Source organism: Rhinolophus sinicus, linkage group LG02 (assembly GCF_036562045.2).
Source record: "Rhinolophus sinicus isolate RSC01 linkage group LG02, ASM3656204v1, whole genome shotgun sequence".
Classification (NCBI taxonomy): Eukaryota; Metazoa; Chordata; class Mammalia; order Chiroptera; family Rhinolophidae; genus Rhinolophus; species Rhinolophus sinicus.
This window is the reverse complement of record NC_133752.1, coordinates 86,677,295-86,702,365: the sequence shown is the minus strand read 5'-3', so window position 1 is coordinate 86,702,365 and position 25,071 is coordinate 86,677,295. Positions and strand designations below refer to the sequence as shown.

Here is a 25,071-nt window from a genome sequence, read left to right as displayed (position 1 = left end):
CCTGTGTGATAGCAGTGTCTTTTGTTCTAATGAGATTACTCTGGGTGAGCTCCTCGATAGCTGCAGGATGGGGGATGGTCACTGAAACGACCAAGCCATGATTTGAAGCTTGGAATTTTCAGCCCTATCCCCCATCCTCTGGGAAGGTACTGGAGATTAAGTTAATAATCAATCAGGCCTACATGGGGAAACTTCCATCAAATTCCCAAAAGCATGGGAGTTTCCAGTGAGTTTCCAGGTTGGTGAACACATCTACATGCCAGGAGAGTGGCACACCTCAACTCCACGAAGACAGAAGCTCCTGGGCTTGTAACCCTTTCAAACCTTGCTCTATATATCACTTCATCTGTATCTGTATCCCTTATCATATCATTTATTATATAATAAACGGTAAATGTACATAAGTATTTCCCTGAGTTCTGTGAGCTGTTCTGGCAAATGATCAAATTCAAGAAGAGGATCATAGGTACCTCTGATTTGCAGCCAAGTCTGACAGAAGTTGTGGGTAACCTGGGGACGTATTACTTGCAACTGGCATGTGAAGTTGGCTGGGGGAGGAGTCTTGTGGGACTGAGCCCTTAAACTGTGGGATCTGCACTAAACCCAGCTAGTTTCAGATTTGAATTGTAAGACACCTAGCTGGTGTCGCACAGAATTATCTGGTGTGGGGGAACAAACACACACACACACACACACACACACACACACACACACATTTGGTTTCAGAAGTATTGTGAGTAAAGGAAAAACACATGAGTTTGGATTGGATTATCTTTCTCTTCTCTTTAAGAATATATTACAAAATCACAGGATCAAAAATAGGTCGCCAAAACACATAGAAAACATTACAGAGGTACGTCAGGCAATTTATTAATAAAAATATTATGCTCTTCCCCTTAATTTTGTAATATTTATTTTATGGATCCACTTTATTTATAATTTATGATTTTTTTCTCATTCTAAATAGTCACCACCCTTAAAAAAAATCCATAGTATAATTCTATTTATAAAGTTCAACAGGCAAAATTAAACCATATTGCCTAAGATGCCTACATAAATCATTACCTAGGTTTATATATAGTGTGAGACAGGATTTTTTTTTAATGTCCATATCTAAGGAGGTTGAGGGGTTGTGAATGAGAAGAAATACACAGGCTTCTTTTAGAGTGTTAAATTTCTTGATTGAGGCAGACCACATAAACGTTGGCATTATAACCACTTTTAAAACTATATTATAAAAGTTTTATGTGCATTTCTGTGTATATATATGTATATATACATATATATTATATTTCACATATGATATTTATAAAAATCATACTTAAATTTATAAACCTAAAATAACATAGGTACTATGCAGGATAGGAATGATTTCATAAAGATTATAAACAAAATGGTACTATCACAGGAATAAAAGTAAGATCAATTCTCTAACTAATAAAAGTTGTTTTCCATGGAGGTTAATAATTCTAATACTTCTATACATATACACTGGAACTGAATAATTAAGAAAATGGATAGTGAATAGTGGTGGCCAGCTTTCCACTACTGGAGTGGGAATTTACAGATCCAGAGAAGGGAGGTAGAATGATCCATTTGCTAAGGATTAGAGGAGGAGACCTCAGTAAGAATTCATACGTAGCTTAATACAGTCACAGCTGATTAAGCACAGAAATGTTTCTGTGTCTATACACACGGGTTACTATACATACATGTATTTCTTTGCCCTTGTCAGATGAGAGGGCCAAAAAAACAACACTCCGGTAGCAGTGTGCAAACCTATCAACCGAGGTCTTGGTTCCTAATCCCACCTCCTAATACAAAGAACTAGGGCTCCTTAGAGAAATGGCAGATTCTAGGAGTCGGGCACTATAAGACAATCCTGGAGCATCTTGCAGTGCCAAAAGTAAAGAACTGTTAAAAACAAGCCACATGGGAGCATATCAAAGGAGCCAACTGAAAGACCTACCAATGGCCAAAGCTGGAACAATTTGAGCAACAAAATAAAGTAGTACTGGATTACAATCCAAAGTACGAATAAATATCTATGAGTCCACATAAATATTAATAAATGATTAAATAAATTAATAAATGGGAGAGAAGAGACAAAGAATGCCACATAATTTATACAGCTACTTCACCCTGAAAGAGGGGGAGCATAACACACTATAACACACTCTGACAGTGTGGGCTGCACATGGAGCTCTCCTTCCAAAGAGGACAGTATGGGATGGGTGGGAAAACAGAGTAACTTTATGGTAGAAAATCCTGGCAAACACTACTTCAACATCAACAGTCATAAATCAAGTTTGATACTATGTACTCTTAATATCAACCAAGGTCTCGGCACTTTATATCAGACTAATTCCAATAGAGGGAATTCTACAACACACCTGATCAGGACTCCTGAAAATTGTGAAGATCATCAAACACAAGGAAAGTCTAAGAAAACTTTAAGGTCAACAGGATCCCAATGAGACAATGACAACTAAATATAATATTAGATCCTGGAACAACAAAAAAACAGATATTAGGGGAAAACTAAGAAAATCTAAATAAAGTATAGATTTTAGTTAACAATAATGTATCAATAGTTATTAATTGAAATGAATGTATGAAACGAAGATAAGACGCTAAAAATCGGGGAAACAAGGCATAAGGTATACTGGAATGCTCTATATTATCTTCATAATCTTTCTGTAAATCTAAAATTACTCTAAAAATAAAGTCCATTAAAAATTTGTTTTTTTAATAAGATCAACAGATCACAACAGCCAAGAAACAAAACCCAGAACATACGTAATGCTAGTATACAATAGAGGGATCATTACAAATTTATGTTAAAAGGATGGGCTTTTGAATAAGTAATTCTGGGGACTATTGGCTGTTCATGTGGGAAATTAAATTACTGCCTAACATCACATACAAATCACAGTTGGACTAAAATTCCAAATGTGTAAATCCAAATTTTTAAAATTATTGGAAGAAAAGCTTAGAGAATATCTTCAGGGAAGGAAAGGCCATCTTAAGCAAAATAGAAAAAGCATTAACCTACAGAAAAGATTTGTCTACACAAAAGTTTTCAACTTGTACAAAAGAAATGCTATTATTTGAGAAAGAAAAAAGGACAAATGACTGACCATAAAAAATGGCGTTTGACCTAAAATGATCCAAACAATTAATATACAAAACACAAATAGAGAAATTCTGCAAATAAATAAATAATAAACCAATAGAAAAATGGGGAAAAGATATGAATAGACTATTCACAGAGGAATAAATGGCCATTAAACAAATATAAATATGCCCAATGTCAATAGAAATGCATACTGAACATTTAAGATACCATGTTTTCCCCATCAGATTGAATAAAACTAGGGCTTTCATTAACAGTAGTTTGGTTCATTCAATTGTGATACTATGGAAAACAATGTGTTAGTTTAAAAGAATGAGGCAGATACACACACAAACACACTCACACACACCATGAAATATCTCTCCAAGATATATTACTAGGTATAGAAGGAAAGCTAGAAACAGTCCAGAGTATGATGGAATCTGTGATTAAAAAGTAAAGACATAAAACAATATATTTATGTACATACATATGTGTTTAATGTACAGAAAATTCTTGAAGGATGCCCCTCAAACAGACAGAAAATGAGACAGGGGGAGGGGAAGAGTGGGGAGTAACCATTCATTTCTTTTTTTTAATCTAGGCATCTTTGACAATGAGAATGCTTTTATGTATTACACGTATAATTAAAAATTGTTTTTCTTCGTGAAATTAAGTAGAAACAGGAAGAGGGAGAAGTGGCAGAAGTTTTACGCAGAAAGTATCCTGTGCATTGGGATTGCTGTTGTGCCGGTTTCCTTCTACAGGAGCATCTGCCCTTTAGTTATGCTAACTCTGTTCCCCTGGAGACCTGATAAGGAAACAACAGCACCAACAGCACTGACATTGCTAAGCAACACTGCTGACGGTATACGTGACTCCTGACTGGTAACAGCATCTGGTCTGCTAGGAACTACAAGGGAACCACAACCACCATACTTTGGGACTTCCCTAAATGCAGTGACTCTTGGAACAGGCACGTCCTCTCTGCCTGACTCAAACCTTGGTGGGACATACAGGTCAAAAAATATCACAAAGCCAAGCATGAGTCACACAGGCATTTTAGATTTGCACCAAGTGAGCCAGCTATGTGTGGAAAAGTCCTTTTCAAATGCTAAATAGCCTACGCTATTTTTCATGACTGACACCTAAACTGCCTTTTAAACTATAAATACTCCATTTTAATCATTCCCCAAGTTAGATGTAAGCAACACTATTTTGCATTCAATTAAACTAAGGTATTTTTGGTGAATACCAAGGCATAAAACTTAAATTCATTACACAACTGTAATAAATTTATGATTCAAATAAATTTTATCTATTAATTTCCCAAACCACTATGGAAAGTTAAATCCTTCCTTTTATATAATACAACACAGTGTGGGACTATATAAAACTAAAAAGAAGAAAAAAAGTTTCCAAAGAGTTAGCCTCCAAGTTAATGTCTTGAGAAAAAAAGATTTTTATGTCATTTAAAAATCAAAATCACTTCCTAAGAAAAACTACCCTGAATGTAAATCACAGTAGGGAAAAAATATATATATCACTCTTGATGAATAAAGATGAGATAAAACTTGCCAAAATGTAAGTGTGAATATGCTTTAAACAGCAAAGAATGATACTTGAAATAGTGCAAATAAAAATGCCAACATAACATAATACAACATGAAATCAAATTTGTGATTCAGCTTTTTAAAAATTATGGTGCCAGTAACTGTCTAGTGTGAGACAGCTATTTCAGCTGGTTATAGAATGGTATGAACAGAACCAAATTCAGCATGGTCAATGCTACACAGAAAACTTCCTTTTTAGTCAGATTCTATGCCATCACTTCTTTTGAGGGGTCTTAAATTGCGTGTCGTAGCTCCCCAAACCCACTCACATTCTGTTTTCCTAGTTTTAGGAAGGATCCAGGAACGTGTTTTTTTTTTTTTTTAAGTGCTGATTCTGGGGAACCCCAGAATAGGACTTCAAAGGGGCATTGATCATCCCCAGTCTGCTGCCCGAATCAGGTCAGAAGGAGGGATTTCACACATTACACACATGCGTAAGTTTTTTCCTTTTCTTGGAAATCTTTATTCCAAGTATCACTAAGTCTTACAATGGATGATAAGGCGAAATGTGTCTGTTTTAACTGAATCCCTTAATGATATGTATCAACTTCAGAATGGTTTTTAACCTCTGATGACAGGAAGAAAGAAAATGGAAGAATGGGTTAGGGGTAATGTTTCACTTCTTAAAGAAAAAAGTGAGAAGTCTGAAGCAAGTATGGCAAAAAGCTCATATCCCTCATTAAATCTGAGTGAAGCTTAATTTGAATATCATTACAGTAGTCTCCCCCTTATCTGTGGTTTCACTTTCCACAGTCAACCATGGCCCAAAAATATTAAATGGTAAATACCAGAAATAAACAATTCATAAGTTTCAAATTGTGCACCATTCTGAGTAGTGTAATGAAATGTCCCGCCCTCCCACTCCTTCCCACCTGGGATGTGACTCATCCCTTTATGCAGTGTCTGCACGCGGTATATGCTCCTCGCCTGTTAGTCATTTAGTAACCATCTCCCGTTATCACATAGTCCAAATCACCCTTAGTTTGCTTCAGAATGCCATATTCACATAACTTTTATTACAGAATATTGTTATAATTGTTCTATTTTATTATTATTATTTTGTTAATCTTTTACCATGCCTAATTTATCAATTAAACTCTATCCCAGGTATGTACGTATAGAAAACACATCATATATACAGGGTTGAGTACTATCCAAGCTTTCAGACATCCACTGGGGGTCTTGGAATGTATCCCTCACAGCGAAGGGGAGACCACGGTGCTTGCCACACTTTTGTGTATGCTTAAAATACGTAATATTTTTTAAAGAAATGTAAATGCACATTACCCCAAAAGGCTGGACAGTACAAGACCATCAGTATAAGCCACCACACAGTCAATCAAAGCCCTTCGATAGATAACTTGCACGTTGGAAGGATGCATTGATTTCACACCCCTCGTGTTGGTTACAGAAAAACAAGCATGACCAGCTTGCACTTGCTTAAAGCAATGCTGTTTTTCACAGTAAGCGAGAAGATTTAAGTCAGGATGGAAGGAAACTTCCCCTCTGGGGTTCACATACCTGTGTCACTACCAGGTCCTGTTGACAAAGCTGGCATGATGAAGGCTGGACACTGCACTCCAAACACTCGCTGCTCAGAAAGCCGCAGGGAATTCCAGCTCAACGGCCCGCAGCCACACTGTCTACCAAGAATTATATATCGCGCAGGCTGTTTCTACAAAGAAAAGGAACAGTTTTAAATAATAAGGAAGATTACTAAATTGCAATATTCTGTAACTAATTTGTATTTCAAACCTCTATGAGAGAGATCACAATTCTTCAGAATTTTTTCTACAGACTATATGCAAATATTAAGCGTGAGAGTTTTTTATTTTGATGTGAAATTTCTAATTAAAAACATGAAAGTTTTTCATGGATGTATCAAGACTTCCTCAAAGATTTTTACCATTGGTTTGAGGACAGATGAATGCATAGATGGAGAAGTTAAAGAAGCTTTCATAAGCCAATGCCATTTTAATATTCCTTCCCCTGTTATAATTCTAAGCTATATTTCTAATGTAGAACAGAAACTTTATAAATTGTCAACAATTTATAACTAATTGTAATTTTTAAAAATAGCTCATCCTAATATGACAACTGCAAAATTTTCTAACTGAAAACTGCAAATAACCTTGAAATACTAAAATTGAAGCAAGATGTTATCATAGATTTACAGTAGTGTTCACAATCTAAACTAAACCTAGCAATCCAAGCTACTATACAAAAGTAAATTCTTTTAGTAAAAATTAAGCTTTGCTGTATCTTGGAAAATACCAATTTTTTTCAATAACTATTTTAACTAATGTTTATCCCAAAATAAGCAGTAAAGGCATTAATTATAGTAGTTAAGAGCAAAAACTTAGAACTTAGAGTTTAGCCTAATCTCTAATCAGTGCTAGATCTGTGGTTTAGGACAAGTTATTTAATCTTATTAAGCCTTAATCACCTTACATGCAAATGGGGATAATAGCAATTTAGAATTGTCTGACAATTAAATACACTAAGGCACACAACACAGCTTCTGGCACATGGCAAGCAAAAAACAAATGCTCGCTATTATGACTGGAGTTGTTTAATTCAGGTAATGAGATTATAAAACGAAAACATAAAAGAAAGTAGCAAGATTAAAATTTACATTGGCCTAACACCTAGAAGGAGGCCATGTGGTTTAAATTTGGACCACTGCTGCCTAATAACGGAAAAAACACTGCATTTACATTTTTTTAGAAATCTCAGCAGAACCACACAATGTGTTTAAGTTTGTTTTTAATACATTTTCACCAGTTCTCTATAAAGCAAATTCAGTAATTTAAAAGCATATTTTAATACATGTTAACAAGAAAAACAGATATTGCAAACGTTCGAAAAACTGCCTCACTTCAATTCTTAAAAACTTTAAATTGATGATTCATATTACAGAATAAAGAAAAATGTGCTTGCCAAATTTCACTTGAAAAAGTCCAAACTGTAAAATTCTATTAAAGCCTTCTAAATTAGCTTTTTAATTACGAAAGTGAATGTAGTATTAAAAAATTCCCCATCAAGTAGTCTGGTCGAAGATAGTCTAGTCTATCTTGTACAACGTCTTGAACTTTGTTTTGTATTATTACAAAGGTTGACAAAGTTAATATAAGCATAGAAATCTACACAGAGAGGAGTGTTGATTAAAAATACGAGCAGTTGTTTTAAATACCAAATGAAAATACAAATCACTAAGCTAAAAATAAAAATAAGAGAGAAAAAAACAGAGCAAAGTTTCATTAATGGTCACCTCTGAAGCTTGTTTTTCCCAATAATTTTAAAAGGCCATTCTGCTTTGCTTTTATAAATTATTCTAACAATCAGGATTAAGATTCAACTACACAAAAGCGTTCCTAAATTCAAACACAAAGACAGTCAAAAACAGACCACAGACAATTTAAAGAATGTGTTCAGTAAGTAGACTTTTTTAGCTGCTGGGAAAAAAAAAAAAAAAAAGAGGAAATGGTTAGCATTTGTAAAGTGTATACACACACATTTCGACCAGTAGAGCAATATATCTGTGTGTATGTGGGTAGGTAGTTGTTACATGTATGTGAGTATGTAATTTAAGCTCTTTATGCTATGAGAAAAATCATAATAATTTGTATGGTACAGACTGCCTAACTACAAAAAGACACATACCATGCAAGCTACCACTTTCTACATGACTTTAAAAAGTTACAGTGTTTCACTTTTATAAACCACATACACCACATAAGCAAACGTATCCTTATATCAAACAAACATTCAATTAATACTAAGACAACCTTACAGTCCACATCAAAACATCATTCTGATGTGATATTGCTTCTGTACATATATGCCATATGTGAAAGGTCTTAGCAGGTCTCGTTTTTTATTTCATAATGAACACTCAAGTTAAATTTTTCCAAAGTTCTGTTATTTAAGAACTATATGCTACAAAGTAATTATCTTCTCAGAACACATATAAGTATATTAATAAAAAATAAATGGTTTAATAAAATTCCAACCATTAAAATGCTTAATATTTTGTGGAACGAAGCAGAATTGCTGGGTTTAACTTGCAAACTGAGCTTAAATTTTTGTAGTAATCATGTTATTTTCTTTGGCTAAATTTATTGAAAATGCTTTGGAATTTGTCAGAACCCAGCCATAATTATTACTGACTGTTGTATGGAATCGATTTACTACAACACAAAAATACCAGCTGTTACAGTTTGTCCTGAGAGGGATTACCAAATATTCTTAAATTGAAGTTCAATCCATCTTTCTATAAAAAAGAGAGAGCCCCAAACGCCAGGAACATAACAGTGGTATCAAGTGCACCTGAAGCATTTACAATACCCAATAGAACCATTACAACCCTCCTTTAAAAAGGCTTATTTTTGAAATTTCATTATTCCAGTTGTACCTTGCTTCTATATATCACACTGTATCAGGTTCTTCTGGCATCTATCATGTGGAAACAGTGAAATATGTGAAGGTCTACGAGCTTACAATGTCCAATTTCTGCCAGGCCCTGGGTAACCCTTAGGGTTCCCATGGCACTTGTGACATCTAGTGGTCAATCGCAGAGGTGCAAGTGTTTGTAGCAAAGTTTTTGCCCTTTTCAGTAGACCAAATGTTGTCTTATTGCACCAAGTGAAATAGTCACCTGCAAAAAAAAAAAACCAAACAAATATGCATGCGCACACACACACACACACACATACACACACACTATTAAAGAAATATATACTTCTCCTGTGTCTCCTCTACTCTCAATACTCACTACAACACTCCTTCACTTCTGGTACCAGATAAGGTTTTCACACATCAAGCAATTCTACATCAGCGAGAGGCCTACAATTTAATTCAATTTTGACACTGTCTACCTGGAGATAGCATCAGATCCCACAGGTTAAAGGCTCAGTCCTACAAGACCTCCCCGCCTTCTGCAGATGTCAATCGAAAGTCCAGGTTGTGACCTGTGCTTCTGATCTATTAACCATAAACACAACTCCCTCCCTGGGGTAATTTGCTAAAGCCACTCAAAGAACTCAGGAAAACATTTACTGACTAGATCACCAGTTTGTTATAAAATGATACACTCAAGCACAGCCAGATGGAAGAGATACATAGGGTAAGATACATGGGAAGGGGCACAGAGTTTCCATGTCCTCTCCCCACACCTCCCCATGTTCACAAACCTAGAAGCTCTCTGAACCCCGTCTTTTGAGGTGTTCATGGATCCTTCATACATAGTCATGTTGATTAAATCATTGGCCATTGGTGACTGATTCAATCTCCAGCCCCGCTTCAGTTGGTGGAGCTGAAAATTTCAACCTTCTAATCAAGGTTGATTCCCTGGCAACCAGCCTCCTTCCTTAGGGGCTTTCCAAAAGTCACCTCATTAATATCAACTCAGGTGTGGTTGAACAAGCCACCTTTATCACTCTTACCACTTAGGTAATTCCAAAGGTTTTTGGAGCTCTGTACCAAAAAACAGGAATAAGACAAAAGATATGTTTCTTATTATAAATCACAATATTACACACACCCACAGAGTTAATGCAAATGAATAAATAAAGTACTGGACTGCATATTCAAACACATTTCCTCTCAAGTTGGGAGGAGTATTCAAGAATATGAAAACTTTTAATTAGCCGCCATAAATATTTAATAATCATATTGACATCTTATCATTTCAGGAGACCATAACTATACCGAGTAATCCAACTGTAGATTATTTCACCAGAGACAAATACACTAAAGTTATACTTTCAAAATCTAATAGAGCAATAAAATAACACAAACAAGAGTAAACACTTTCATAAATGTAATATAAAAGATATTTTCTAAAAGCTCCATTTTTACAAATCAAACATCAAAGGTTTTCAAAAGGCTGAAAGATTCGTTGGTTATATTAGCAAATGCAAGCAGCAAACTGGTATCTTAACAGTATTCAAACTTTCATGAATAATAATTGTAAGAAAATAAAGGTGACAACACAGCTAAGTGGCATAAATCTGCTTATATAAAATGGTATTTATACCAGCAGTTCTGAAAATGTGGTCTGCAGACCCCAGTGGACGCCAAGAGCGTCTCAGAGGGGGTGCATGGGGTCAAATTATTTTCATAAAAATATTTTAATAGTGTAATATGTTAATTATATTAATATTGACTATATTGATATACTGACAATATTTTAATAATTTTTGATTTTTATAAAAATAAAAATGTTATTTGCCTTTTGCACTACACCCACATTTGCACCAATGATGAAAAGCTATGCTGGTACCAAAACCACTGGTACCAAACTGAAATTATTCCTCCTTGTATTCTTCACTGCTAAACACTCTCATTAAAAAGAAAAAAGAAGAGAAAAAAGTTCACTTTAGAATGGCCTCAGTGAAGCAGTAAAAATTAATAATTAACTGACAGGTATCTATCTTTTTAATACTCTGTGATGAAATGGGAAGTACAGAGAAAGTGCTGGTGTTGTAAACGAAGTAATGGTTGCCTTAAAGAAAAGCACTGTGCGAGCGTTTTTGTAAACTGAGCCAGTCATTTTTTCATGTAACACCATTTTTACTTGAAACCAACAACTGAAAGACAAATTATTCAGGCTACTCAGATTAACCAGGCTTGAGTATTTGGCAAACATTTTCTTGCAAATGAATGAAGTGAGTCTGGGACTTCAAAGAAAACTGACAGTGTGTTGCTAAGGATAAAACATGAGCTTTCAGGCAAAAAACTAGAATTTTATAAAACTTGCATCCACTAGAGGCTGTCCTCACTTTGAAAGGTACTGTGTTAACTGAGAAATGCAAACGTGCTGGAATCCAGTCCCCACTTTGCATAGTTCCATTGGCCTCCCAAAGTCTCTTCGGAGAAGATCAGTGGTGATATTAATAAATGATTCTTTCTATATTGTGTCAAGATTTGGACAGTGAACCAGTATTTTCGAAATTATCAATGCATATTATAAAAATCATGCATGAATAAAACATTCATTCAAAGTACAAACTAGACCGAAGGATTTTAAAACTCCAGTGCGATAAATTTACTGCCATATTTTCACATTCCACATTTAAACTCTCTTTAAGAAACAATCACACGAGTTTTAGTGTTTTAGCAAAGAATATCCACGACTAACTGAATAGGCTATTAAAATACTCCTCCCTTTCCCAACTGCAGATCTGTCTGAGGTTGGATTTTCTCCAAATCCTTCAACCACAACACATAGCAACAAATTGAAAGCATACACAGATATGAGACTATAACTGTCTTCTATTAAGCCACCCATTAGAGAAATTCCCAACTCATTAGTGTTTTCATTAGGGGGGAAAAAAGTTATTTTTCATAAAAACGTTATTTATGTTAACATGTAACAAGTTTAACATTATTATTTTTAAAAGAATGGAAACAATTTTTTAATTTCCAATTTCAATTTAATCCACATAAACAAAATTCTTTGGCGTTTTCACTAATTTTTAAGAGTATAAAAAAGTCCAGACCCCGAAAGTTGAGAACTGCTATTCTATGCCAGGGGTGGGCAAACCTTTTCTGCAAAAGACAGTAAACATTTTAGGCTCTGGGGTCCATGCGGTCTCTGTCTCAACATAGACAATACATAAATGAGTGGATATAACTATGTTCCCCTAATACTTTATTTTGAGAAACAGGTAGAGGGTCAGGTGGGCTGACCACTTTCAATACCATTACTCCTTATCTGCTAGTGACTTAAAGATTTAAAAGTAGCATGCTTTATAGTAACATTTCTATTGGTCATTATTTAAACATTAAAAAACAGAAAGTTAAATTTTTTCAGTTTTTTATTATGCAGAAATGTATGTAAAATAATAGCTATGTTATTTTAAACTACGCAGTTCCTAATCATAAAATCACATTTCGATTTTGACTAGTCCAAGAATCTTAGAATTTGTCACTACACATAGAAAATCAAAAATATGCTTACAACTGGGAACACACTATGGCACTTTGTGTTAAGAAAATATGCTTTACACAACCAAATGCAAAAGAAATTCCTAGAGTTCAAGAAAAAGGGAAAAATTATGAACAATGAAAACATCCCACATTTTACAAACTCAGCAGGATTCAGTTATTATATAATACAAAAGTTACATATCTGCTTTCCATGAATGGAAAGGAAAATACCAAAGCCACAGAAAAGAAGAATCCCATTGAAAAAAATCCTATAAAACTTTAAAGACTTAAAAGAGGAAACGAGAGATCTGCTGTTTTATAATCCGCAGGTTAAGATGTCCAGGCTTTCAGACGGCTAGGAAAGTCTACAGGGAGCCCTGGCACACTTGCCCAGAGGGGCAACGTAACCATGAGTGCATCAAGGCTTCCCCTGGTCGGGGCTCTCGGTGGGAAGGCACACACTGCCACACTCATTCACTCAATTCCTCCTTGTCTGGAAGCACAGGTGTAACGCGTGAACTGGCACTTACAAGCAATGACCTCATTCCAGACTACCCAAACCATCTATAACAATTAGTGCACCAGGACCCCAGAGCTTTTTCTCAGACCGTCCTCAAGCAAAACCAGTATCATTTCTACTGCTGCACACATCCCCCATCTCCTCACAGTGGGACATTTCTTCTCTGATGATGACCTTTCTTCCATCATACTTATTTTCTACCACTCACTACTAAAAAGTCTTGGATAGTCTTTAAGGTTATACCATTAACCATCAATGACCCACTTTTTTGTTTTGTGTTGTTTTTCTATATTTTAGCTCGTTCCTCTAACTGTTGGAGGCAGGGGAGAATAACTTCTTCATTACATTTTCCTTGCCTAATTCTCAATTCCAGATCCATCCCAATATTCCACCAGCATATTCTTAAGTCCTCTATTGGAAAAACATGTTGTCGTTATTTTTTATAATTAAGATACATCAATGTGATTTTATAATTTTGTTAGGCTTACATTCCCCGCTAAATTTCCTTGAGGATGGAACCCATATCATCATATGTCCCTAAAAACTGCATAATGGCCCCTATTCAGAAGTACTTCTACATGTTACCAGCACCAGCCTTCCAAGAGCTCTTCCCCTTCGAGGTCAGAGTTAACCTCACTATTTTACTTATGGGGAGACAGCATTGCCTAATGAAGAGAGAACAGACTTTGAAATGAGACAGACCAGTTCTGCCTTACGGACTCCATGATCTTGGCCAGGTTATTTAATGAAATGAGATTAAATGTAATGACATAAGTAAAACACCTAATCTAGAGTAGCCAATCAACATATGACAGCTTTTATTAACACTTTTCAACCTCATTTTCATCACTCTATTTCTCACTTCCTCTAACTTAGCAAACTTTTAAGAGGTCCTGTAATGAAAAGAATACAGGTTTTGGTGGGAGACAAAGCAGTCTCTTCATTCTACCACTTACTACATGCACAACTCACAGGGTATAAGACCTTGGAAAACCAAATAAAATTAATACACACTCACACATAATGTATAAGTGTGTGTGTATGTGTGTGCATATACACACACATATATATGCATGTATATTTGTATTGTATATATATACGTGTGTGTATATATGTCTATATACACACGTGTATGTACATATAAATGTTAATGATAGATAACATTGAGTGCACATGATTTCCCAGACTCAACATGCATTGTTTCATTTAATTCTCACAATAATCCTATAACATAAGCATTATTATCATCATCTTATAAATGAGGAAACTGAATTTTAAGCAACTTGCCCTAAGCCCACAGTCAGCATGTAAGAATCTAATGCCTTACAATAATAACCACACTCCACAATGCTACCTCAACTCTGTTATTTAACCTTTCACATTCAGTTTTCTCAGCTGTCAAATGGAAATAATATCTATGATTCATTTACTTCTTGTGATGGCTAAATTAAACAACGTATCTAAAGCACTGGGAACACACCAGATGCTAAAATATTAGCTCCCTTTAATATCCTTATTTATCCTGTTTATTTACAAATAGGAAAAATATCCACTTCATGTCCACATCCGTTAGCTTGCTCTTCAGTCACCTAACAGCATGGCTTGTCTCATAGATCCAAAACCTCAGATAGGTTTGGAAAACAATATTCTCTATCTTCAGCCCATTGATTTTGAACACTTAGGACTAGACCACATCTACAAAATCATACCCTATAAAAGCCATAAATATTTACAAAACCTATGGTCGCATCCTGCAAGGTGGCCAAGGATATTGTTCCTCTATGTTCTATACAATTATAGTAAATTCTGTCAGAAGTTCAAGAATATCACTGACTCTACTGTGTTCTTTCTCATGAACAAAATGTCACCATAGCATTAACCACAAATCATAGTTAGTAATTTCAAAAATTTCATGAGAAACCTAAAAATAAATCAGCCAAAGCAAGTCTTATTAAAATTATGTATCACTTCCTATACAAATTGTTAACATGTATAAAAATAGAATAAGTGCTTATTAAAGAGCTGAATTTATTAAATTATAACAGAGTTAACAAATGTATAGACCTGTAGCAATAAAGCCGCTAATGGAATGAAACTAGAAATCAAAAACAGAAGGAAAATTGAAAATCCACAAATATGTGGAAATTAAGCAACATACTCTTAAACAATCAATGAGACAAGGAGGAAGTCACAAGGGAAATTAGAAAATATCTTAAGACAAATGAAAATGAAAAACAACAACTTATCAAATCTTATGGGACACAGTGAAGCCATGCAAAAAGGGAAGTTTATAGCTGTGAACTTACAGTAAAAAAGAAGAAAAATCTAAAATCAATAACCCAACTTTATAACTCAAGGAACTGGACAAGAACAAAGTTAGAAGGAGGAAATAATAAGATTAGAACAGAAACAAATGAAATAGAGAATAGAAAAAAAATCAGTGAAACTAAGAGTTGTTTTTTTTTTAAAGCTTAGCTAAACGAAGAAAAAAGAGAGAAGATTCAAATAACTAACATCAGAAATGAAACAGAAGATATTAAAACTGATGCTACAGAAATAATAAAGATTACAACAGGCTATTAACAATTATGTACCAACAAATTGCATAACATACAATAAATGGATAAATTCTAGAAATATACAACCTAACAAGACTGAATCATGACAAAATGTAAAAATCTAAAAAGACCTGTAGTTAATAAGGAGATTGAAGCAATAATCAAAGAACTTCCAGCAAAGAAAAGCCTAGAACCAGATGACTTCACTAGAGAATTCTACTAAACATTTAAAGAATTAATACAAAACTTCCTCAAATTTTTCCCCATAATTGAGGAGGAGGGAACACTGCCAAGCTCCTTCTATGAGGTCAGCACTACCCTGATACCAAAGCCAAACAAAAAAGCTACAAGAAAACTATAGACTAATATCCTTGATAAATATTAATTCAAAACCCCTTAAAAATCACTATCAAACCAAATTCAACAGCACATTAAAAAGATTATTTTAAGAAAAAAAGATTATATCCCATTACCAAGTGGGATTTATCCCTGAAACGCAAGGATGGTTCAACATATGAAAATCAATTAACGTGATACACCACATTTACCAAAATAAGAACAAAACCATGTGATCATCTCAATTCATGCAGAAAAAGCATTTGACTACATTCAATAACTTCCATGATTAAAACACTCAATCAACTAGCAATAGAAGGAAACTACCTCAACATAACAAAGGCCATATATGAAAAGCCCACAGCTAGCATCATACTCAATGGTAAAAGACTGAAAGCTTTTCCTCTAAGATGAGCAACAAAGCAATGATGTCCACTCTCACCACTTCTATTCAACATACTAGAAGTTACAGCCAATACAATTAGGCAAGAAAAAGAAATAAAAGTCATCTAATTTTGGAAAGAAGTAAAATTATCTCTGTTCACAGATGACACTACATGATCTTATATGTAGAAACCCTAAAGATTCCACATACAAAAAAATATACATTAAAACTACTAGACAGATTTAGCAAAATTGCAGAATATAAAATTGACACACAAAAATCAATAATTAATTTTCTATACACAAACAACAAACAATCCAAAAAGGAAATTAAGGAAACAATCACATTCACAATATCATCAAAAAGAATGAGCTACTTAGGGATAAACTCAACCAAGGAGGTGAGAGCTATATACTGAAAAACTATAAAACCATCACTGAAAGAAATTAAAGAAGACACAAACAAATGAAAAGACATCCTGTGTTCAGACTGGAAGACTCATAATCGCGAAAATATTCATACTACCCAAAGCAATCTACAGATGCAATGCAATCCTTGTCAAAAATCCCAATGACATTTTTGGCAGAATAGAAAAACTACCCTACAATTCACATGGACCTTCAAGGACCCTGAAAATCCAAAACAACCTTGAAAAAGAAGAAAAAATTTGGAGGCCTCACTCTTCCTGATTTCAAAACATATTACAAAGCTACAGTGATCAAAACAGTGTGGTATTGGCATAAACACAGACATACAGACCAATGGAACAGAATAGTGAGCCCAAGAAAAAACCCTCAGGCACATGGTCAAATGATCTTCCACCAAGGTGCCATGATTACTCAATAGGGAAAAGGCAGTCTCTTCAACAAATTGTATTGGGAAAACTGGATATCCACAAGCAAAAGAACTACAAGGTCTGACAACTAAGTTCATGAACTCATCCTCGAAAAAGTGCTATACCTCATTGCTGAATATCACTACAGTCACCTTTGAAGTACTCCCTCCCCTTGGGAAGCAATGCACCTATGCCAGCGCCTAGTCCACCCTTCAAAGTAATTTTGGAACTCTTTTACTGGAATGGCCATCAGAGCTGTCATCATATTACTCTTGATGTCCTGAATGTCATCAAAATGTCTTCCTTTCAATATTTCCTTTATTATCTTCGGGTAAAGAAAGAAGTCATTGGGGGTCAGATCAGGTGAGTAGGGAAGGTGTTCCAATACAGTTATTTGTTTACTGGCTAAAAACTCCCTCACAGACAGTGCCGTGGGAGCTGGTGCACTGTTGTGATGCAAGAGCCAAGAATTTTTGGTGAAAAGTTCTGGTCATCTAACTTTTTATGCTGCCTTTTCAGCACTTCCGAATAGTAAACTTGGTTAATGTTTGTCCAGTTGGTACAAATTCATAATGAATAATCTCTCTGATATCAAAAAAGGTTAGCAACATCTTTTTGACTCTTGATTTGAACTGACAGAACATTTTTGGTCATGGAGAATTGGCTGACTTCCATTCTGCACTTTGATGCTTTGTTTCAGGGTCGTATTGGTACACCCCTGTTTCATCATCAGTGATAACACAGCCCAAAACATCATCTTTCCTCTCCAAAAGGTCTTGGCAAACTTCAACTCTCCTTTGCTTTTGTTCATCCGTGAGCTCCTTCTGGACCATTTTTCCACACATCTTTCCCATGCAAAGATTTTCAGTTAAGATTTTCCTAACTGTGTCTCTGTTGATGTTTACTTGGTCTGCTGTGCTTCTCAGTTAGCCAATGATTTTGACACACAATTCGACGAATTTTTGCAACGTTTTCATCAGTTCTGCTCGTTACTGGCTGCCCTGACCTCTCTTCATCAGTGACATATTCTCTCCCCTCAGAAAAATATTTAATCCATTTGTACACTGCCGTTTTCTTCATGACATTATCCCCATAAACTTGAACTGACATGTCCCTGATTTCACTTCCACTCTTGCCAAGTTTAACAAGAATTTTAATGTTTGTTCACTGCTCTAATTCAAGCTCAGACAGTCTCACAATGGCACACAAAAACACACAACAACAATAATGAATGCCACTCAGGAAGACACCACCACACGTCGACACAAACACAGCTGTGAGACTGATATACTAAGGTTATGAAACCTCACCGAGCTGCTTGTACAGTGCTTCCAATGTAAGCGCGTGGTGGCAAGTTTGCAAACTTAATTGTCTGACCTCCATACATAAAAATTAACACAAAATAGATTAAATATCTAAACATAAGACCTAAAAGTATAAAACTCCTAAAAGAAAACATAAAGAAAAATTTCATGACTTTGAATTTGGTCATAATTTCTTGGATATGACACCAATAGCACAGGAACAAAAGTGAAAATAGACAAATGGGATTACATAAAACTTAAAAAACTTCTGCAAAACAAAGGCAACAATCAATACAGTGAAAAGACAACCTACAGAAGGGATATTTGCAAATCATATATCTTGTAAGGGATTAATATCCGGAATATATAATGAGCTCCTACAACTCAACAACAACAAAAAATACAAAATGAGCAAAGGACTTAAAGAGACATTTCTCCAAAAAGCACATGCCAACAAGCATGTGAAAAGATACTCAACATCATTAATCATTAGAAAAAATGTAAATCAAAATGAGATATCACCTGGCATCCATTATGATGGTTACTACCCAAAAAACCAGAAAATAACTGTTGGTGAAAATGTGAAGAAACTGGAACCTTGTGCACTGCTGGTGAAAATTTACAACAGTGTAGCCACTATGAAAAACAGTACGGAGGTTCCTCAAAAAATTAAACATAGAATTCCCATATTGAGGCAGGATAGGTAGCCTAGGAAATTGACAACCCATCCCCCCCGCACCCTCCCCCCCAGTTCTGGAGGAACCAAATAAGGAAGAAAAAGCAGGAAACTTTTTTTCCCAGGAGGAGGAGATGAATGAACCACGTCAATGGGAGGTCACCAATTCCCACCCAGGGAGGGATAAAAACCCCTGATCGTGACCTCCTTGGCATAACTTGTTCACTGAGTTCACCCGCACTTTCCTCTCAAGTGTATACTTTCATTTTGAATTAATTACTTTCACTTTCCTACATCTGTCTCACTCCTGAATTCTTTCTTGTGCAGACACAAGAAGCCAATCACCGCTGCTCCAGTTGAGTCCTCTCTTGGACAGCCCTGTCAGCCTCCAGTGACAATATGACCAAGCAGCAATTCCTCGTATCCAAAAGAACTGAAAGTGGAATTTCTAAAAGTATCTGCAAATCCATGTTCACTGAAGCATTATTTACAATAGCCAGCCAACAGGTGAAAGCAAATCAAATGCTCGTAGACAGATAAACAAAATGTAGTATGTAATACATACATTGGAATATTATTCACCTTAAAAAAGGAAATCCTGTCACATGCTACAGCATGGATGAACCTTGAGGACATTATGCTAAGTGAAATAAGCCAAGCACAAAAAGAAAACTGCTGTGTGAGTCCACTTACATGATGTTTTTAAAGTAACGAAACTCATAGAAACAGAAAGTAGAATGGTTGCTGCCAGGGGCTAAGGGGAGGGAGAAATAGGGAGTTGTTTATTGGGTATAGAGTTTCAGTTTTGCAGTATAAAAAAGTTCTGGAGATCAGTTTTGCAGTATAAAAAAGTTCTGGAGATCTATTACTTAAGACTATGAAACCGTACACTTAAAAATGGTTAATAGAGTAAATTTTGGTATGTGCTTTTTACCACAATTAAAAAAAAAAATGAGTGCAACACTTGAAGACAGACTAAGGAAGAAATGAAATTACTACAAACTAATAGGCAGAATAGTTGCCCCATAATCCAGAGATTACTATCAGAGATGGAAAAGCTTAATTCTAGTAACAACCAAACTGATTTAAGCAACAGTTGCAAATACAAGCTAGTCTTCATAGCAGAGTGTGAATAGCTGTCTTGGAACTCAAGTTTGAAACACATAAATCACTGTTGTACTTAGACTCACTAATAAAACTTTGTCAGAGGGGAGGTGCTAATACCAGCCTATAAATGTGGGGTATAATAAATGGTTGTACTACCTCCAGTTCTGAATGACAACCCAATTGCTATACCAAAGAATGTAATGTAGTGAACTTAACAACATTCACTTATTTTGGAAATTTTTCTATTTGTGGTTGGACAACAATGCTACCCAACAAAGTTTCTGTTGTTGTTGGAATCGTTTGCTACTGAAGCACAACCCAGCCCATCCTGACTCACACACTGTCATTTGCAGAAACCAATGGTATAATTTTTAAGTATATGTCATTTACTCTAAGTATTTACATTGTTATTTACTGGGTGCTAATAAATATTGTGTGGCTCAATACAAGAGTTCCTAAAAATGTAGCTATCTAAAAACCTTCAATGAATCTGGATATTTATAAACATTTCATGTGTTTACTGACTAGACAACAGAAATCATGCAAATTGTCCAGTTTTATCAGTTTCTCAGGCCCTACAACAGAGCTATAAAGAAATAAGCTTTCCAAAAATCAATTTTCATTTGTATACTAATTATATCATAATACCAAAGTTAATTGTGTTTTCTCATTAAGGACAGCACTAAAGAGGTAAACTAAATGTAATACTTAATGGTTGTTAATGCATATTTACATATGTATTTTTTAAAGCTATCATAGATAGTGATTAAAGAAATATGTAATCTAAAAGCACTGTTAATTTATGATACAAGCAACTTTATACTGAGATAGATTTTCATTGATGGTGGTCTGTCTTTACACTCCTAGGGAAATCCTGACTTTCTTGGATGGGAGCTTACAAATACATTCATATTTCCTAGATTCTAACATAGTCATCTACTTTAATGCTTTGCAAAGCTGAAAACAGAAAAAGAATAATTCCTTTCAAGAACAATTCAAGACCCTCATGTTGTATGATACAGAATAGTGACTCCTATATATCAACTAAAAGAAAATCTGTTCTGCATTGACCCTTCATGTATTAAATAGTAAAGAATCTCATATTTGAAGTCAGTTATACCCAAAGGTAACTTTAAGAATAGTTCATTGTTCGTATACTTTTTAAAGTTATTTTTTTCAACTATGTCAACACTTAAACTTCATTATTATTAATTGCTGGAATCTACTAACTATACTGCAAAATTTTTAATTTGCATATCACAGCTCTGAAAAGCATTATTTTTGTTTCCAGAGTGAACCAAATGAATGGAAAAGGGAAAAGTTAACATTTCCAAAGTTTCATGTGAAGATGGAACAAAAATTAAGTTGCTAAGGAAAATAACATGCCAATTCTTGTTCAAAAACCATGAGAAACATTTACACAAAAGAACATTTCACAGAACTTCTCAAAGCCTTTTAGGGTACTGTTAGACACACTGTCTTATACTAACATACTCTGGAAAGATACAATGTGATAAAGAGAAACTCACCTTGTGATTAATTTCTGTCAAGAAATCTAAGGGTTAGAGGAGGAATCTGACTGAAATAAAAAAAAACAGTGTATGCAGGAACAGAAAAAAAATTAAAGACCATATGGAAGCCAGCTGTAAGTCACTTCCTATTCATACATTCTTGAGAGGAGACAGGCCCACACAAGAAATGGCAAATGACGCAAACTGTGTGCACATCAACACAGCTTTAGCTTTCACAGGTCTTTCCCCAAATGGCATCTTACCATGTTTCCCTGAAAAAAGACCTAGCCGAACCACTAGCTCTAATGCATCTTTTGGAGCAAAAATTAATATAAGACCTGGTATTGTATTGTATTATATTATATTATACCGGGTCTCATATTAAAATAAGACCGGGAATTCAATGTTGAGTAACACATACAAAAGTCCTTGCCTTCATGTATCTTATATTTGAGTAACAAAGACAGACAGTACACAAGATAAATGGAATCTAGATAGCATATTAGATTGTGATAAGCACTAAGAAGAAACATTAAGTGAGGGTGAGTGTGTGTGGAGATTTTAGAAAGGGAGGCCCTGGGGCACCACTACCGTGTTTCCTAGGGTCTTAGAATAGCGTTTGCCATAATAATAAGCAGCTCCATAAGTATTTATTGAATGATGAACACTGGAATCTCTACCAATTTTAGCTATAATATTATACAAGATGTTTCACGCCAGTGCCTACCCCCTTCCTAGTTTTCCTGCCCAAAGGAGGAAGAGTTGCTAATCTCATTGATCATAATGTAAAATACTTACTAGACCAAAGGTATAGTAGGCAAATTCCCTACTAATTAAAGATACTAAAAGGTCAGCATCTGTGTCTTGTGCCTTTTGGCGTTTCCAGCTTCCTGCTCTTCCCACCACCACCCTCCAACCCTGTGGTAAGGGGATCGCATTAGTGCCAGTCAGCTTGCCTGTGCTCACTCTCTCCATCACCCATGAGTTGGATCATACCTGTGCTAGTTGCACAACTGCTTTCTTACATAAACTTCTGCCAATCTTGGGCCCTGGCCTGGCCCTTCTTCCTCCTTTTGGGAGAAGGCTGGCCAGCTCCCCTCCTCCAGTGGAGAAGCGTGGCATGGGCCATTGCCCTGGCCAGGAACTCTATTCTCTTCAACTATTGTACGCATTTGACCTGTTTTCTGATTAAAAATGTTTTCTACGTTTTTTTAAGTTTCAATTTAAAATTTAATAGCACTTACCATATATCCATCTCTTGAAAGTCTCAGGAGGCGAGGAGGAAAATACTGTCTAACCACAAATTAATAACAGTAAACCAAGCCTTTGTGCCTTTGTGGATTCTCTTATTCGATATAAAAGAACCCATTATCTTTACCCCCAAATCCTAACTTTCTGATTTTATCGCCCTGAATGTCTCTCTCCGGATGTCCTTACTTTGGAGAGATGCTCACTGAAGTAATTAGGGATGTAGTGTAATGATATCTGCAACTCACTCTAAAACACTTCAGTAGATAAGTACATAAAGTAGGTAGGTAGGAAGCAAATACGGCAAAATGTTACCAATTGTTGGATCTAAGGTGGTCATGCGGATATTATCCATTGTGCTGTTCTACTTTTCCATACATTTGACAATTTTGTGATAAATTTTTTGGAAAAGCTCTCAGTGTCTCCCACCCTCTCCTACCTCAGAGCCATGTGTCTCCCTGGGATCCTCATTGGCCCACTTAGCAAATATAGTGACCCTCAAATTGGTCTGTCCCCACCTCCAACCCCTCCTGCACACTCCTGCCAGCATCTTCTTTCTAAGATACTTAAATGGTCACATTACTACTTTAAATAAAGCTATCAGATGACTCAACAGCACTCATGATAAAGTTAACATTCCTTAAAATCATGCATACCCTCCACTCTCTCCAGTTTCTTTCATCGCAAAAACCACACCGACACCCTCCTCAAATTTTCTATAAAACTACCTGCAGCTCCCTGAATACACCATGTTATTTCATGCATCTGCGTATTTGCTCACTCTTGTTCCTCTACCTGCTTTGGATAAGGGTTTCACTGCATATCTGTCATCACACTGTCTAATGAGGAGCAGTATGAACAAAAAGAACCATAATATGAGTGACAAGGAAGTCTCAATTATACATTGATACATTCTCTTATTCATATCTGGATATTACTATTCAGCAATTCCTTTGAAAATCAGCAGAGGGTGCCATAATTTCATTTTTAAAAAGGAAACTTAAAGTAATGCTAACAAAAGCAACTTTCATAACTTCAGATGGAAGTGTCTAAAAAAATTTTTCCTAGTTTTGAGATATAGTTGATATACATCATTGTTTAAGTTTAAAGTGTACAGCATAATGGTTTGACTTACATATATCATGAAACAATTACTTCTATAAATTTAGTTAGCATCCATCATCTCATAAAGATACAATAAAAAGAGAAAGCAAAAAAATAAGAAAAATGTATAGAGTTAACTATGGTCATCATGCTATATATTACATCCCCAATACTTATGCACCCTGTGACTGGAGGATTGTATCTTTTGACCACCTTTCTCCTATTTCCATCCCCCCATCCCCACCTCACACCCTGGTAACCACACACCTGATCCCTTTTTCTATGAGTTTGGAGTTTTAAATTAATATATATTTCTAATAAATAAGGAATTTGAAAATGAAAATAAATACCTATTACCAACTTAATTTAAACAAATTTTCTTAATTTAAAAAAGAAACCCCATGACAATACACCTTAAGTTCTAAATGTGATTACATCATCTTCCTACATTTAACTTGTAGGAATTGACCCTGAAAAATGACCATAAGAATGGACTGATCGATTTAAATAAAGTACACTGGAAAAAGGTTCAAGTTTTGAATGACGGTATCTTCACTACAGAGTTACTACTACTTCTTTCACAATTATCAACATGGAACCGACTCTGAGCACAGGTATTTTTACTTCAATACGTATTATCTGCACCAATACATGGGGCCTCGATCCCCTTCACCTCTTTATTCAAACTTTTGCAGTTTATTTCACTTTGGGCCTTCTGGTCTAGGCTTCCCTAAGCTAGTTCCTAAACCATTTTTGCTTTTGGTTTCACACTTCCAGATAGGGGCTGACCACTAACAATGACCACATTTTAGACAGGACAATAGACC

At 35.4% G+C, this 25,071-nt stretch overlaps 1 protein-coding gene across 1 annotated transcript in view; it reads right to left on the bottom strand.

Moving 5' to 3' along the window:
- MPP7 (MAGUK p55 scaffold protein 7) overlaps positions 1–25,071 on the bottom strand; it is a 240,377-nt gene that overhangs the window by 179,505 nt on the left and 35,801 nt on the right. The window contains exon 2 of the mRNA XM_074324831.1: positions 6,250–6,403. Coding sequence (XP_074180932.1) covers positions 6,250–6,286 — 37 coding nt within the window. The 5' untranslated portion in view covers positions 6,287–6,403. The remainder of the gene's footprint in view (positions 1–6,249; positions 6,404–25,071) is intronic.